The 15,833-nt window shown below is 43.5% G+C and overlaps 1 protein-coding gene across 1 annotated transcript in view; it reads left to right on the plus strand.

Moving 5' to 3' along the window:
- LOC126252257 (uncharacterized) overlaps positions 1-15,833 on the plus strand; it is a 163,688-nt gene that overhangs the window by 115,531 nt on the left and 32,324 nt on the right. Inside the window, exon 9 of the mRNA XM_049953130.1 lies at positions 10,081-10,274. Within this exon, the coding sequence (XP_049809087.1) occupies positions 10,081-10,274 (194 nt within the window). The remainder of the gene's footprint in view (positions 1-10,080; positions 10,275-15,833) is intronic.

A 15,833-nucleotide genomic window follows, 5' to 3' on the forward strand; every position in this document is an offset into this window, starting at 1 on the left:
ATCAATAATAACCTCGTTTATTGCTTCAGTAATTGTTACCGTCTTGTTTGACACCTAGATGATGTAAACAACACAAATTCGTGTCGATGACAGTTAATTCTAGTCTCTGCAGGGACTTAGTCTTGTTTTGTTGTTGATGTAAATTGGTATTCGTGAAGAGTACTACTGCCACAAATCCTGAGAGGTTTCCAGAAAACATATGATACGGAGGGTGTATGAATGGTCTCTTAGTTGTGACCTTTAGAATAGCAGTTGCCGCGTGGGGTGGCCGGGTGGTCTGGGGCGCCGTGTCACAGATTTTGCGGCTCCTTCCGCCGGAGGTTCTAGTCCTCCCCCGGGCATGAAAGTGTGTGTAGTTAGTTTAAGTTAGTGTAAGCAGTTTCTACGTCTAGGAACTGATGACCCTAGCAGTTTGGTCCCTTAGGCAACTTAAAAAAAGAGCAGTAGCGGAAGGAATTGATAAGATAAAGCTTTTGCAGAAAAACTGGAACTAATGAAAAAAACACATATAGTAGAGTGCGTTTGAGTTAGGAAACGTATTTCAGTTCAAAATGGTCGCTTCATGCAAAAGGTGGCCATACTCTCATGTTTCACGTTGCGGGCTGTATACGTCAGCTACGATTATGGTAAGGGGAGTATTTACTCCTGTGCGAACAAGGCACTGCTGCGTGTTATAACTGGCGCCTTAAACTATATTACCATTCACTCTGTGTTCCTATCTCCGTTCCAGCACCCTTCCCTTGTCACCGTAGGTTTTTGTCAATAGCTATTGGCAAAGTATTTTGGAATGTGGAATTCTCCGAATAATTTATAAACCTGTAGCTTAGATTACAGAGCCATTGCAGTTGTCGAATTTTTTCACAGTATGGAAATTATCTATTCATGTATTAGTCGGAAGTATTTAATTTCTGTGTTAATGGATGATCATTTCTTTACAGGACCATAGCCCGATTCATAATAGCAGAGCCGTCCATAACTGGTTCCAAGGTCAGCAGAGAATAAAACTTCTTCCTTCCGTGCCAAAATCTCCGGACCTCAACCCCACTGAAAATGTGTGGGCGGCGGTTACGGGGTCGTTACCACCTGGGTCAAGGAATTCAGAAACTCTCTGGGAAAATATAGAGAATACATGGTGGGAGATAAACGATCATCACAATCTCTCGAGGAATTGAGCCTTATCACTTCGCCAACGCCTTCGAGCAATTATATAAAACGAGGGAGGATGGGTAGGGTACAGGAAGAAAAATGAAGGCCAAACCAGTTGTGAGGTCCTAAAGTGTTCCAGAAACCTACTAAAGCTAAATGACCCTGTGTATTCTCATTAAATGTGTCACTGCGTTACACATAGTAACTAATAATTAAATTCTTTACTCAAAGAAATAAACAAATGTATGCGCAACGGATAAATGTTTGATTTTGAAATGTTAACCCCAAATTTCGTACACTGCTAATCAACCGACTGTGTTTAAAGAAAATGCGTAAGTAACCGGAATTGTAACTGGGCCTGCATAATAACTCCTCCTCCGTTCTGTAAGCTATTTCTTTTCTTTTCTTTTCATTCTGTCTTACTTTCATCTCTCAAAACATACTAACGGTATTACCAGTAACATATAGGATAAAATTGCCTAACTGCTGATCTTGTAACAGCACATATAAATATATTTCTACTTCCTATGGTCTCTTACGAAGATAACCTCACCCACGGGAAGGAATGAAGGATAACCCACAATGCTTGATTAATTACGTCACAGCAACACACTATCACTCTTATTACCACTGGGCAAAGCAATGATGGTATTTCCACGCGGACCAGCACTAGAAAAATTCTATAACTTCTTCAGTCACTGTCTGATCCCAAAAACACCTCTCATTTATTGACGTGCCTGGACGTTAACTAACTCTCGCGTGGTTGGAAAGTTCGCGCGGTCGCGAGTCCGAGATTTACGTTCCCCTCATATTCGTGCGCGGCACGTTATTGCAACTGAAAAAAAACCTCCACAAGTTACCTAGACTGATTTCCTAATTATACCTCTGCACCATTAAATAATATACCATCCAGAAGCTCCAGTCAAAAAGATACTTAAATAAACACACAGAACTTTTCACAATACTTACAGTTCTTGTATAGCGTGCATAGTATAGCTACACGAATTACTATTATGCTGTTTCCCCTTTATTCAATTCAGGAAAGTAATCTCGCTGATTCCCACGTATCTTTCAAATCCCGTTATTCTAAGAATCAGCTTCACCCGTAAATTTCTACTGACTCATTTCACAAAAGGTGACTTCTTAATCTTTCATATTAAATTAGCAACCTTGCCTTTATCCATGAATTTCAGAAACTCGTCGAATTACAGATTGAAACACACGCAAGCTACAAATGACTTCTTTGAAAACTAATTCTTTCAGGTCAAAATTAAGAGCATTACTTTCTACCATGAATTTCTGTTAGCAGATCGATCAGTTAAAGCCACGAGATAGTATTTTCCTACACTTCCACATCATATTTTGAAACAAACTAACCAAAACCATGAATTTAAATTGACCATTACTAATAAGAATTATGGTAAATCAACACATTCCAACTTATAAACTAATGGTTCCTAGCAATCAGTCACCCACTCTTCATCATTTTCTTCATCAGACCTTTGTGGTGAGTGCCAGGTCTTTAGGGTATAATAGCTCGTCACATGCATCCTATTTGTGTCCTACCTTCTTTACAACTGAATTCTAACACTTTACCGTTCACCGAATTACTCAACGGAAATATCAAATTCCATTAACTTTCAAGTTACTTTTCGCCTATCATCGAATGTAGTGAGGTGGTTTGATTTCGTCCCAGTCTATAAAATTAATTTCTGGCCATACAGGTTTCAAGGAGGAAACGTATGAAGACGCAGACTTCCTCATTGTCCATATGTGGGGCATATCTTGCCGATTAATGTAATACAATACCCATCTACTAATCAGGGCGTCTGTCTCCGTTGCGTTCGAGCGAGAATGGAAATCGTAGAAATTTTCTGTGGAGTAACATTTAATAATAAAGCGTTTTAAATTATGAAAAGCGATGAGCGGTAGCAGGCTCTTTCAATACAGAACGGGGGAGTGCTGCGCCGCTGCTGTCGCCACGCCCGCTGCCGCTAGCCAGCAAATGGATCCCGGAGCTTTGCCGCATACGGCAACCAGAAGACGACAGACAGTCTGCAAGAAATATGCCGCAAAATGGTTACTGGATAAAATTTTGTTATCGGTGTGTCAGAAAGTGAAATTCATTGAATCTGCGCTACCATTACATTCACGTCTTCAGCATTCAGAGAGAAGAGGCTATAAAAATTGGCCGGCCGGTGTGGCCAAGCGGTTAAAGGCGCTACAGTCTGGAACTGCGTGGCCGCTACGGCCGCAGGTTCGAATCCTGCCTCGGGCATGGATGTGTGTGATGTCCTTAGGTTAGTTAGGTTTAAGTAGTTCTAAGTTCTAGGGGACTGATGACCTTAGAAGTTAAGTCCCATAGTGCTCAGAGCCATTTTTGCTATAAAAATTTTCTGCACCAGCTGGTCTCGATCCACAGACATTGTAGACAGACACAACGAATGCTACCGCTAGACCACGGGCGTATATAGTTTACCTTTTGTCTAACATGGGACAAGACTTCCTCCAGGACGTGCCGCAGTCTACAGTGTCGCCAGATTGTGCAGATAGCTGGACTTAGAGAATTAGCGAGGTGGCCAGTTTATTTGTCCCATGTCGCGATCGGCGCAGACTTAGCCTCTGCAGCGGCCGGCCGCCGGTCGAGTTTTATGTCAAAGAGTGTACATGTAGCTGTTTCTCTTTTTTCCACAGATTTCTTTAACTTTCCCATATCTATCTTTCCCACAGACACACACGCTTCTACAAATCTGCATTTCTCCTCTAGCCATTCCTGCTTCGTCATTTGCGCTATCTGCCAATCTTCTTATTTAAACATCTGTGTTGCCTTTTGCCAGTTCGTTTGCTACATTGTTATTACTCCTTTCATCAGTAAAATTCCATATGCCATGTTTTGTCATGCAGTTGTCTTAGTCATTGTCTTTTCACATATTAGATCCTCTGTTTCTTTGAGTATTATATCTCTCAAAGTTGTCCATTTGTTTCCAGCTCCGACTCATTCCCATCTTTCAGTCAATGGTTCCAAATGTTTCCTTTGAAACTCTCAAGATTCTCCTACGTTTCTAATTTATACAGGGTCCACTTCCTTAATTTCCAACTTTCTGCGAATTCCGCAGTTTTAACTTTCAGTTCATAAACTAATTACGGTCAGATTATGCCCGTACCTCTGGAAATGTTTCGCAGTTGAAATCTGTTACTTCATGATGTATGTAATCTATCCGAAACCTTCCGATGTCTCCGGCTCTCTTACATGTACGAAACCTCCTTTCATGAAAACTACACCGGCGATACTCATACTGTCCTAAGCTATGCCTCTTACGACCTCGTCGTCGGTATTTTTATTTATTGGTTACCTCTTACAAATGATCTGCCAGCTTGTTTCTGCGACAGGTCGTACTTTCACAATACGAGATTTTACGTGTACAGAATGTGAAACTTATTTATTATTTCTTGTTTTTAATAAGGATTAATAATATTAAAGCTTTGAATACTTATCGATTTACAGGTAATTGAGAAAAGAAAATCTCAAAATTAATTATTTATGAATAGCTGATAAGAATTTATGAAGACAGAGAAGAGGTTGCGATGTGTTGTTGTTGATGTGGTCTTCAGTCCTGAGACTGGTTTGATGCAGCTCTCCATGCCACTCTATCCTGTGCAAGCTGCTTGATCTCTCAGTACCTACTGCAACCTACATCCTTCTCAATCTGCTTAGTGTATTGATCTCTTGGTCTCCCTCTACGATTTTTACCCTCCACGCTGCCCTCCAATGCTAAATTTGTGATCCCTTGATGCCTCAAAACATGTCCTACCAACCGATCCCTTCTTCTAGTCAAGTTGTGCCACAAACTTCTCTTCTCCCCAATCCTATTCAATACCTCCTCATTAGTTACGTGATCTACCCACCTTATCTTCAGCATTCTTCTGTAGCACCACATTTCAAAAGCTTCTATTCTCTTCTTGTCCAAACTGGTTATCGTCCATGTTTCACTTCCATACATGGCTACACTCCATACAAATACTTTCAGAAACGATTTCCTGACACTTAAATCTATACTCGATGTTAACAAATTTCTCTTCTTCAGAAACGATTTCCTTGCCATTGCCAGTCTACATTTTATATCCTCTCTACTTCGACCATCATCAGTTATTTTGCTCCCTAAATAGCAAAACTCCTTTACTACTTTAATTGTCTCATTTCTTAATCTAATCCCCTCAGCATCACCCGATTTAATTTGACTTTATTCCATTATTCTCGTTTTGCTTTTGTTGATATTCATCTTATATCCTCGTTTCAAGACACTGTCCATTCCGTTCAACTGCTCTTCCAAGTCCTTTGCTGTCTCTGACAGAATTACAATGTCATCGGCGAACCTCAAAGTTTTTACTTCTTCTCCATGAATTTTAATACCTACTCCGAATTTTTCTTTTGTTTCCTTTACTGCTTGCTCAATATACAGATTGAATAACATCGGGGAGAGGCTACAACCCTGTCTCACTCCTTTCCCAACCACTGCTTCCCTTTCATGCCCCTCGACTCTTATAACTGCCATCTGGTTTCTGTACAAATTGTAAATAGCCTTTCGCTCCCTGTATTTTACCCCTGCCACCTTCAGAATTTGATAGAGAGTATTCCAGTTAACGTTGTCAAAAGCTTTCTCTAAGTCTACAAATGCTAGAAACCTAGGTTTACCTTTTCTTAATCTATCTTCTAAGATAAGTCGTAAGGTTAGTATTGCCTTCGTGTTCCAACATTTCTACGGAATCCAAACTGATCTTTCCCGAGGTCCGCTTCTACCAGTTTTTCCATTCGTCTGTAAAGAATTCGCGTTAGTATTTTGCAGCTGTGACTTATTAAACTGATAGTTCGGTAATTTTCACATCTGTCAACACCTGCTTTCTTTGGGATTGGAATTATTATATTCTTCTTGAAGTCTGAGGGTATTTCGCCTGTCTCATACATCTTGCTCACCAGATGGTAGAGTTTTGTCATGACTGGCTCTCCCATGGCCATCAGTAGTTCTAATGGAATGTTGTCTACTCCCGGGGCCTTGTTTCGACTCAGGTCTTTCAGTGCTCTGTCAAACTCTTCACGCAGTATCTTATATCCCATTTCATCTTCATCTACATCCTCTTCCATTTCCATAATATTGTCCTCAAGTACATCGCCCTTGTATAAACCCTCTATATACTCCTTCCACCTTTCTGCCTTCCCTTCTTTGCTTAGAACTGGGTTGCCATCTGAGCTCTTGATATTCATACAAGTGGTTCTCTTCTCTCCAAAGGTCGCTTTAATTTTCCTGTAGGCAGTATCTATCTTACCCCTAGTGAGACAAGCCTCTACATCCTTACATTTGTCCTCTAGCCATCCCTGCTTAGCCATTTGCACTTCCTGTCGATCTCAATTTTGAGACGTTTGTATTCCTTTTTGCCTGCTTCATTTACTGCATTTTTATATTTTCTCCTTTCATCAATTAAATTCAATATTTCTTCTGTTACCCAAGGATTTCTATTATCCCTCGTCTTTTTACCTACTTGATCCTCTGCTGCCTTCACTACTTCATCCCTCAGAGCTACCCATTCTTCTTCTACTGTATTTCTTTCCCCCATTCCTGTCAATTGTTCCCTTATGCTCTCCCTGAAACTCTCTACAACCTCTGGTTTAGTCAGTTTATCCAGGTCCCATCTCCTTAAATTCCCACCTTTTTGCAGTTTCTTCAGTTTCAATCTGCAGTTCATAACCAATAGATTGTGGTCAGAATCCACATCTGCCCCTGGAAATGTCTTATAATTTAAAACCTGGTTCCTAAATCTCTGTCTTACCATTATATAATCTATCTGATACCTTTTAGTATCTCCAGGATTCTTCCAGGTATACAACCTTCTTTTATGATTCTTGCGATGTATTAATGCTTTAAGACGTATATTATAAATTCGGAAAAATATTTCTAAAATGAAAAAATTCTTGCATTTAAAACGGATAAATAAAAGATAGTAAACATTTATGAAATTAACATAATTTTGGAAAAAAAGAAATACAAACCATAACCACATTTTTTTGGAAGAATAAAAAGAGAAGATAGGAAAGATGATAGTGGAAGAACGTCACTTCACCAAGTATGTACGATGGTGAGTGCCTCTGAATGTTCCATCAAGCCGCCGACCGCCAATCACAGCTCTTCATCTAAACCTAACAACTCTAGATTTCGCCGGCCGCGGTGGTCTAGCGTTTCTAGGCGCTCAGTCCGGAACAGCGCTGCTGCTACGGTCGCAGGTTCGAATCCTGCCTCGGGCATGGATGTGTGTGATGTCCTTAGGTTAGTTAGGGTTAAGTAGTTCTAAGTTCTAGGGGACTGATGACCTCAGATGTTAAGTCCCATAGTGCTCAGCGCCATCTAGATTTCCTAAAAACCAAACCTTAACCTCTAATAATTGTCTTTACACCATGTTGTCAGCACGTTCTTTTTCTACTTGCATACAGAGTTGTTGAGATTAATTTTCTTTTTTTTTAAAAAAAAAAAAGAAAGAAAGCTATTTCGTTGTTTATTTTGGGTATTGCTTGATTTTCATTGATGATCGTGTCGGGATCAGTATCATCACCTGGTTCCACGTCGGAATCAACGTTGTTTTCCACCCTGTAGATTCCTTCCTGTCTTTGCATGTAGACTCATTGTCTGTCTCGGACATACTCTCTATATTTCGAAGAAAATGTTCAAATGTGTGTGAAATCTTATGGGACTTACCTGCTAAGGTCATCAGTCCCTAAGCTTACACACTACTTAACCTAAATTATCCCAAGGACAAGACACACACCCATGCCCGAGGGAGGACTCGAACCTCCGCCGTTATCAGCCGCACTGTCCATGATTGCTCGGCTAATCCCGCGAGGCTTCTATATTTCGCTTTGGATATATCGTCAGTGATAGCGTTTAACATGGTCCGTTGGTCTTCGTCTCTGAACACTGCGTGTATAGTGTCTTGAATATTGTTGAGGTTTAAGTGTAATATGTGTGTGCTGTTGCTATATTGACCGCAGAAGAAGACGATGTGCTGGAGAGCCTCCTTCCCCACACATCACCAGGGAAGACGAATGGAATATTCCAGAATTTGAAACACAAACAGCTGCTAGCATGAGTTTCTTAGAAGTAGATACCTTAGGGGTTGCGAAGCAACTCAAATCGCTTGATACGGGCAAGTCTTCAGGTCCAGATTGTATATCGATTAGGTTCCTTTCAGATTACGCTGATACAATAGCTCCCTACTTAGCAATCATATACAACCGCTCGCTCACCGACAGATCTGTATCTACAGATTGGAAAATTGCGCAGGTCGCACCAGTGTTTAAGAAGGGTAGTAGGAGCAATCCATCGAACTACAGACCTATATCATTGACGTCGGTTTGCAGTACGGTTTTTGAGCATATACTGTATTCAAACATTATGAATCACCTCGAAGGGAACGATCTATTGATACGTAATCAGCATGTTTCAGAAAACATGGTTCTTGTGCAACGCAGCTAGCTCTTTATTCGCACGAAGTAATGGCCGCTATCGACAGGGGATCTCAGGTTGTTTCCGTATTTCTGGATTTCCGGAAAGCTTTTGACACCGTTCCTGACAAGCGACTTCTAATCAAGCTGCGGGCCTATGGGGTATCGTTTCAGTTGTGCGACTGGATTCGTGATTTCCTGTCAGGAAGGTCGCAGTTCGTAATAATAGACGGTAAATCATCGAGTAAAACTGAAGTGATATCAGGTGTTCCACAGGGAAGCGTCCTGGGACCTCTGCTGTTCCTGATCTATATAAATGACCTGGGTGACAATCTGAGCAGTTCTCTTAGGGTGTTCGCAGATGATGCTGTAAGTTACCGTCTAGTAGGGTCATCCGAAGACCAGTATCAGTTGCAAAGCGATTTAGAAAAGATTGCTGTATGGTGTGGCAGGTGGCAGTTGACGCTAAATAACGAAAAGTGTGAGGTGATCCACATGAGTTCCAAAAGAAATCCGTTGGAATTCGATTACTCGATAAATAGTACAATTCTCAAGGCTGTCAATTCAACTAAGTACCTGGGTGTTAAAATTACGAACAACTTCAGTTGGAAAGACCACATAGATAATATTGTGGGGAAGGCGAGCCAAAGGTTGCGTTTCATTGGCAGGACACTTAGAAGATGCAACAAGTCTACTAAAGAGACAGCTTACACTACACTCGTTCGTCCTCTGTTAGAATATTGCTGCGCGGTGTGGGATCCTTACCAGGTGGGATTGACGGAGGACATCGAAAGGGTGCAAAAAAGGGCAGCTCGTTTTGTATTATCACGTAATAGGGGAGAGAGTGTGGCAGATATGATACGCGAGTTGGGATGGAAGTCTTTAAAGCAGAGACGTTTTTCGTCGCGGCGAGATCTATTTACGAAATTTCAGTCACCAACTTTCTCTTCCGAATGCGAAAATATTTTGTTGAGCCCAACCTACATAGGTAGGAATGATCATCAAAATAAAATAAGAGAAATCAGAGCTCGAACAGAAAGGTTTAGGTGTTCGTTTTTCCCGCGCTCTGTTCTGGAGAGGAGTGGTAGAGAGATAGTACGATTGTGGTTCGATGAACCCTCTGCCAAGCACTTAAATGTGAATTGCAGAGTAGTCATGTAGATGTAGATGTAGATGTTGGTGTCTGCCTCAGACTTACGCACTTAAAATGCGTGGGGCAAGGGCCGTGTCCTGTTAAGAAATACCGCCGCTGAGATCGATATGTTTTAGTCTCTCCCTTGCATCCGAAAAGAACTGGTATAGCCTACGGCCTTCATCACTTGGGTCCCACTCGCCTTAAGATGTCGTCGACAGGACGTTACAGCCTAATGTTCCTTCCTCCCTCGCCCTTAAACAGCCCTGTAGACTTTCCACAGGAAAGCAAAGTTGCTTCTGCGTGCCAGCAGGTGCTTCGGGCAGCCCGTACGCGCCGCTGCTGCAGGCGATCAGCGAGTCCAGCCGCAGCCGGCCCGCCGGCGCTCTGGAGGCGGCTCGCGGCGCCTGCTCGCTGCTTCTGACGCCGGCGGCGCTGCTGCAGCAGGCGCTGCTGCACGCCGACCACCAGCTGCCCTGCCCCGCCGGACAGCTCTCCGGGGACAAGGTGGGGGCGGCTCTCAGGGCCGGTTCAAACAGTACTTTCTGCCCAGAATAGACTACTTGTTCCTGTGGGGGCGCGTTACGCACTTGCGTCAAAACCAGCCTGATCAACTGACTGTGCCAAGCGTAGAGCTCCAAAATCTTAAGTGATTGCGCATCTACATCTACACTATGTGATCAAAAGTATCCGGACACCTAGTTAAAATGACTTGCAAGTTCGTGACACCATTCATTGGTAATGCTGGAGTTCAATATGTTGTTGGCCCACTGTGGTGTGAGTACTGTAAGACCTTCAGTACACACACCATCAGATTATTTAACTTGTCGCTCTAACGAAGTAGGCGAGTGTCACCAATATGTCTCGTGGTCTTATCGTGGCGTGTTTATCTTCTGCCGTTACGTCAGACGATAGAAATGCCACTTGCACGCTTAGAGTTGCAGATTGACGGTGACCAACTTTAAACAGAACTTGATTAATTTTCACACCCATTTATTAAAATAATAACAAGCATAAAAATTACTTAACTTGGTTCTGGATGCTATTTACAATTGACAGTCTGAAGTTCCTTTGGTATTGGTACGTTAATCTTATTCTCACATATATCTCTGATACTTGACAAAAGTATCTATACATTTATCTTCATGGCTATGTACAGGAATATGGTAGTCCGCCCCCGGTAGCTGAGTGGTCAGCGCGACAGACTGTCAATCCAAAGATTTTCTCCGCCCAGGGACTGGGTGTTGTGTCGTCCTAATCATCATCATTTCATCCCCATCGACGCGCAAGTCGCCGAAGTGGCGTCAAATCGAAAGACTTGCACCAGGCGAACGGTCTACCTGACGGGAGGCCCTCGTCACACGACATTTCATTTTTTCACAGGAATATGGTAATCTTATTAGGCGCAGACTGAAACTTGACTATAGACTGGTACAGACAAATGTAGAACTCGTACAGACTGGTACAGACTAATGCAGACTGGTACAGACTGGTGCAGACAAATGCAGACTGACTAATTGGAGGTCTGTACACACGTTATAATACATCGCGCGTTCATGTATCACTGCGCGAGTGTGATCCGCGAGGAGAAAAGGTTCTACGTTAGCAGCAATCTCATTGGCTGCGTTACATATTAATACGCGGATCGGCGGAAGCGAAATTTGGTCCGTCTCTAAGACAGCGCCATCTCGTAGTGCGGAGACGGACGAGCGCTGCGCCTGCGCTGTTGTGCTTAGCGGGGCGCGCTCTAGTGGGAAAGTTGTGTACGCGCTGACTACGCGGAACTATGTACACAACAACAGATAAATGTAAATTAATGCAGATGAATAGGAAAAAGAATTCCGTAATGTTTGAATACTCCATTAGTAGTGTAGCGCTTGACACAGTCACGTCGATTAGCACTGATGACAGCTTCCACTCTCCCAGGCATACTTCAGGTGCTGGAAGGTTTCTTGGGGAATGACAGTCCATTCTTCACGGAGTGCTGCACTGAGGTCGGTGGGGCCTCGCACGAAACCGGGGTTCCAAACATCCCAAAGGTGATCTATAGGATTCAAGTCAGGACTCTGAGCAGGCCAATCCATTACAGGGATGTTACTGTTGAGTAACCACTCTGCCACAGGCCGTTCATTATGAATAGGTGCTCGATGGTGTTGAAAGAGGCAGTCGCCATCCCCGAATTGCTCTTCAGCAATGGTAAGTAAGTAGGTGCTTAAAACATTAATGTAGGACTGTGCTGTGATAGCGCTACGCAAAATAACAAGGGGTGCAAGCCCCCTACATGAAAAACACGACCACACTATAACACCACCGCCTCCGAATGTTACTGTTTTCACTACACACGTTGGCAGAGGACTTTCACCTGGCATTCGCCATACCCACACCCGGACATCGGATCGCCACATTGTTTACCGTGATTCGTCACTCCACACAACGTTTTTCCCCTGTTCAGTCGTCCAAATTACGCTCCTTACAACAAGCGAGGCGTGATGTTTGGCTGCTCGACCATGAAATCCAAGTTTTCTCACCTCCGTCCTAAATGTCATAGTACTTGCAGTGAATGGTGATGCAGTTTTGAATTCCTGGCCGGCCGTTGGTGGCCGAGCGGTTCTAGGCGCTTCAGTCTGGAACCGCGCGACCGCTACGGTCGCAGGTTCGAATCCTGCCTCGGGCATGGATGTGTGTGATGTCCTTAGGTTAGTTAGGTTTAAGTAGTGATGACCTCAGATGTTAAGTCCCATAGTGCTCAAAGCCATTTGAACCATTTTTTTGGAATTCCTGTGTGATGGTCTCGATAGGTGTCGGCGTATTACACATTACGACTCTCTTCAATTTACTGCGGTCTCTGTCAGTCAACAGACGAGGTCGGTCTGTACGCTTTTGTGTTGTACGTGTCCCTTCAAGTTTCCACTTCACTATCACATCGGAAACAGTGGACCTAGGGATGTTTAGGAGTGTGGAAATCTCGCGTAAAGACGTATGACACAAGTGATACCCAATCATCTCACCACGTTCGGAGTCCATGAGTTCTGCGGAGCGCCCCATTCAGCTCTCTCACGATGTCTAATGACTACTGCGGTCGCTGATATGGAGTACCAGGCAGTTGGTGGCAGCGCAATGCACCTAATATGAAAGTCGTATGTTTTTGGGGGTGTCCGGATACTTTTGATCACATAGTGTACATCTACATGGATACTCTGCAAATCACACTTAAACGTCTAGCAGGGGGTTCATCGAACCACCTTCACAATAATTCTCTATTGTTTCAGTCTCGAACAGCGCGCGGAAAAAACGAACACCTGTATCTTTCTGTGCGAGTTTTGATTTCCCTTATTTTATTATGATGATCCTTTCTCCCTAAGTAGGTTGGCGTCAACAAAATATTTTCGCGTTCGGAGGAGAATGTTTGTGATTGAAATTTCGTGGGAAGGCTCGTTGAATGATATATCGCGTGTGTGGAAAAAATTCTCGTATCGGTCCCGGACACTCAACAAAGCAAACTTCTTCTATGAGTGCATTTCTGACTCGAAACGATCGCTAGAGGCCTCGCCGCCCCCCCCCCCCCCTACACAATACCGTTCTAGTTTTTTTCATTTTGTTTTTATCCCCTCGCTTATGAGGGCGATGGTACGTTGGTAGAGTTACATTGTCGTTCTTCAGACGAGAGCATTTACAAAATACAAGACATAATTTACAAAAAACTAAAAATATATAATACCCACATGTTTTCAATATTAGTAAAACAGAAGTTTGCACATTTATAAAATACAGTCAATGGGTGACTGTATAATAAAATGATGCACTTAACTTATAGAAAATAAGTCTTGGCGGGGTTTTTTTGGGGTGGGGGGGGGGGGCAATGGTGTTTTGGGTATTATGTGGAGCGGGAGAAAGAGAGAGGGACACTGAACCAAATTTTTTGAAAGAAAGGAAGGAAATGGGGTGGGTGTGTTCTGTTGAAGTTAAGAGGATGGGCAGATTTCACGATCTGATAGATGGAGGCGGTTAAAATTTCGTTGGAACAGGATGAAGGGAATGTCTAGGTGTAAATTTGGGGGGATGTGTTGCTATAAGTGAGACAAAATATAAGAGTTAATCTTTAGCGATGAAACTATAGGGTGGTTGGTGTCAAGTTTACGGGAAGTGTTCAATGTGAGAGGAGAGAGAAAAAATTAAAAAGTTCGTACACGGTGCTAGTGGGGGATGAAGACGGATATGGAAGGCGACGCAGACTGTGTAGCATTCGAGGATCTGGAAGAAATCATAGAATTTTGGTCAAGCCATAAACCAAGCTACAGTGGCGCAAGGTAGCATTGGTAGGATTAAGGCTTTAGAGTGTGTAGTATGGTAGAGATAGCCCGCCCGGTTAGCTGTGCGGTCTAATGCACTGCTTTCCGAGCGGGAAGGCGTGCTGGTCCCCAGCACGAATCCGCCCGGCGGATTAGTGTCGAGGTCCGGGGTGCCGGCCAGTCTGTGGATGGTTTTTAAGGCGGTTTTCCATCTGCCTCGGCGAATGCGGGCTGGTTCCCTTTATTCCACCTCAATTACACTATGATGGTGATTGCTGCACAAAACAATATCTCCACATACGTGTACACCATAATTACTCTACCACGTAAACATTGGAGTACACTCGTCTGGTGTGAGACGTTCCCGGGGGCAGGGGTCCGAACCGCACCTGGGTTCGGTGTGGGGCGGCGGTAGGGTGAGTGGACTGCTGCCGGCCGCGGTGGTCTAGCGGTTCTAGGCGCTCAGTCCGGAACCGCGCGACTGCTACGGCCGCAGGTTCGAATCCTGCCTCGGGCATGGATGTGTGTGACGTCCTTAGGTTAGTTAGGTTTCAGTAGTTCTAAGTTCTAGGGGACTGATGACCACAGAAGTTAAGTCCCATAATGCTGGGATCCATTTGAACCATTTGAGTGGACTGCTGTAGCCTGTTGTGGGGTTGCGTACCACTGAGAGCTACGGCTGGGACAAAGCCACTCCGTCGTTTCTAGGTCCCCAGTTCCATATAGTACAATACAATGGTAGATATATGCTATCCCGATGTTCGGCCGGTTAGTGGTTTTAGTTATTTAAGACTATTGTAGGATTTTTCTAGGATGACCTGTAGATTGGGCTCTTACGTTAATTCACGACCGAGGATTTGTTCGGAGTAGCAGTAACAACAAGGCAGAATTGAATACGTAAATGCATCGATCTTCTTTACGAGTATTCCTCTCGATCTTTGGTAGTCCTGGTGAATGTTCCTTCAGTCGTTTTATGTACATTTCTACGCTGACGGAAAAAAATCCCAAGACTAAGAAGGAGTTGTGCGAGATAAACGAAAGTTGCTAGGCGTGTTTCTACAACTGGAAGATGTCTATTCAAATTTCGCGGCAGTCGCATAAGAGTGGCTGTACTAGTGCCGATATGAGGATGCAAATTAGGTTTGCTTTAAATACACACTGTAACATTTGGGAGCATTATTTACCTTTGAGACTAGACGTAGTGGGTTGATGTCAGCCAGGAATGCTTTTCAAGATGACGACGCCATTATCAATGGCACGCCGAGTTTGAACGAGGTCATGTAACAGGGCTACAGGAAGTTGGAAGGTCCTTCCACGATACTGCAGAAAGACTTTGCAGGAAAGTAGTCACTGTAAACGAGTGTTCGCAGTGGAAAGGTACTTTCGCAAGAAGACCGGGCTCCAGACAGCCTTGTGGCACTATCGAGAGGGTGGTATAGTTGAGGCACATCTTCACCGTCTGAAGCAGCAATTCCAGGAGTATCTGGCACCACAGTGCCACAAATAACTGTTAAAAACCGAGGAGTGAGCAGAAGAAAACAGTCTTGGTTGCGATGCTGAAATTACTGTTCATTTATTCGTCAATGAGGCGCGATTCACCTGACCAAGACATCTTCAGATTGGCTAACAAATGTTGATAAGCAAGTGATGGATTCTAGTGGTAATACCGGTTACTACACTGAGGTGAAAAAAGTCATGGTATACCTCCTAATATCGTATCGAACCTCCTTATGCTCGCCATAGTGCAGCAACTCCATGTGACAAGGATTCAACATGT

This window comes from Schistocerca nitens, chromosome 4 (assembly GCF_023898315.1).
Source record: "Schistocerca nitens isolate TAMUIC-IGC-003100 chromosome 4, iqSchNite1.1, whole genome shotgun sequence".
Taxonomy (NCBI): domain Eukaryota; kingdom Metazoa; phylum Arthropoda; class Insecta; order Orthoptera; family Acrididae; genus Schistocerca; species Schistocerca nitens.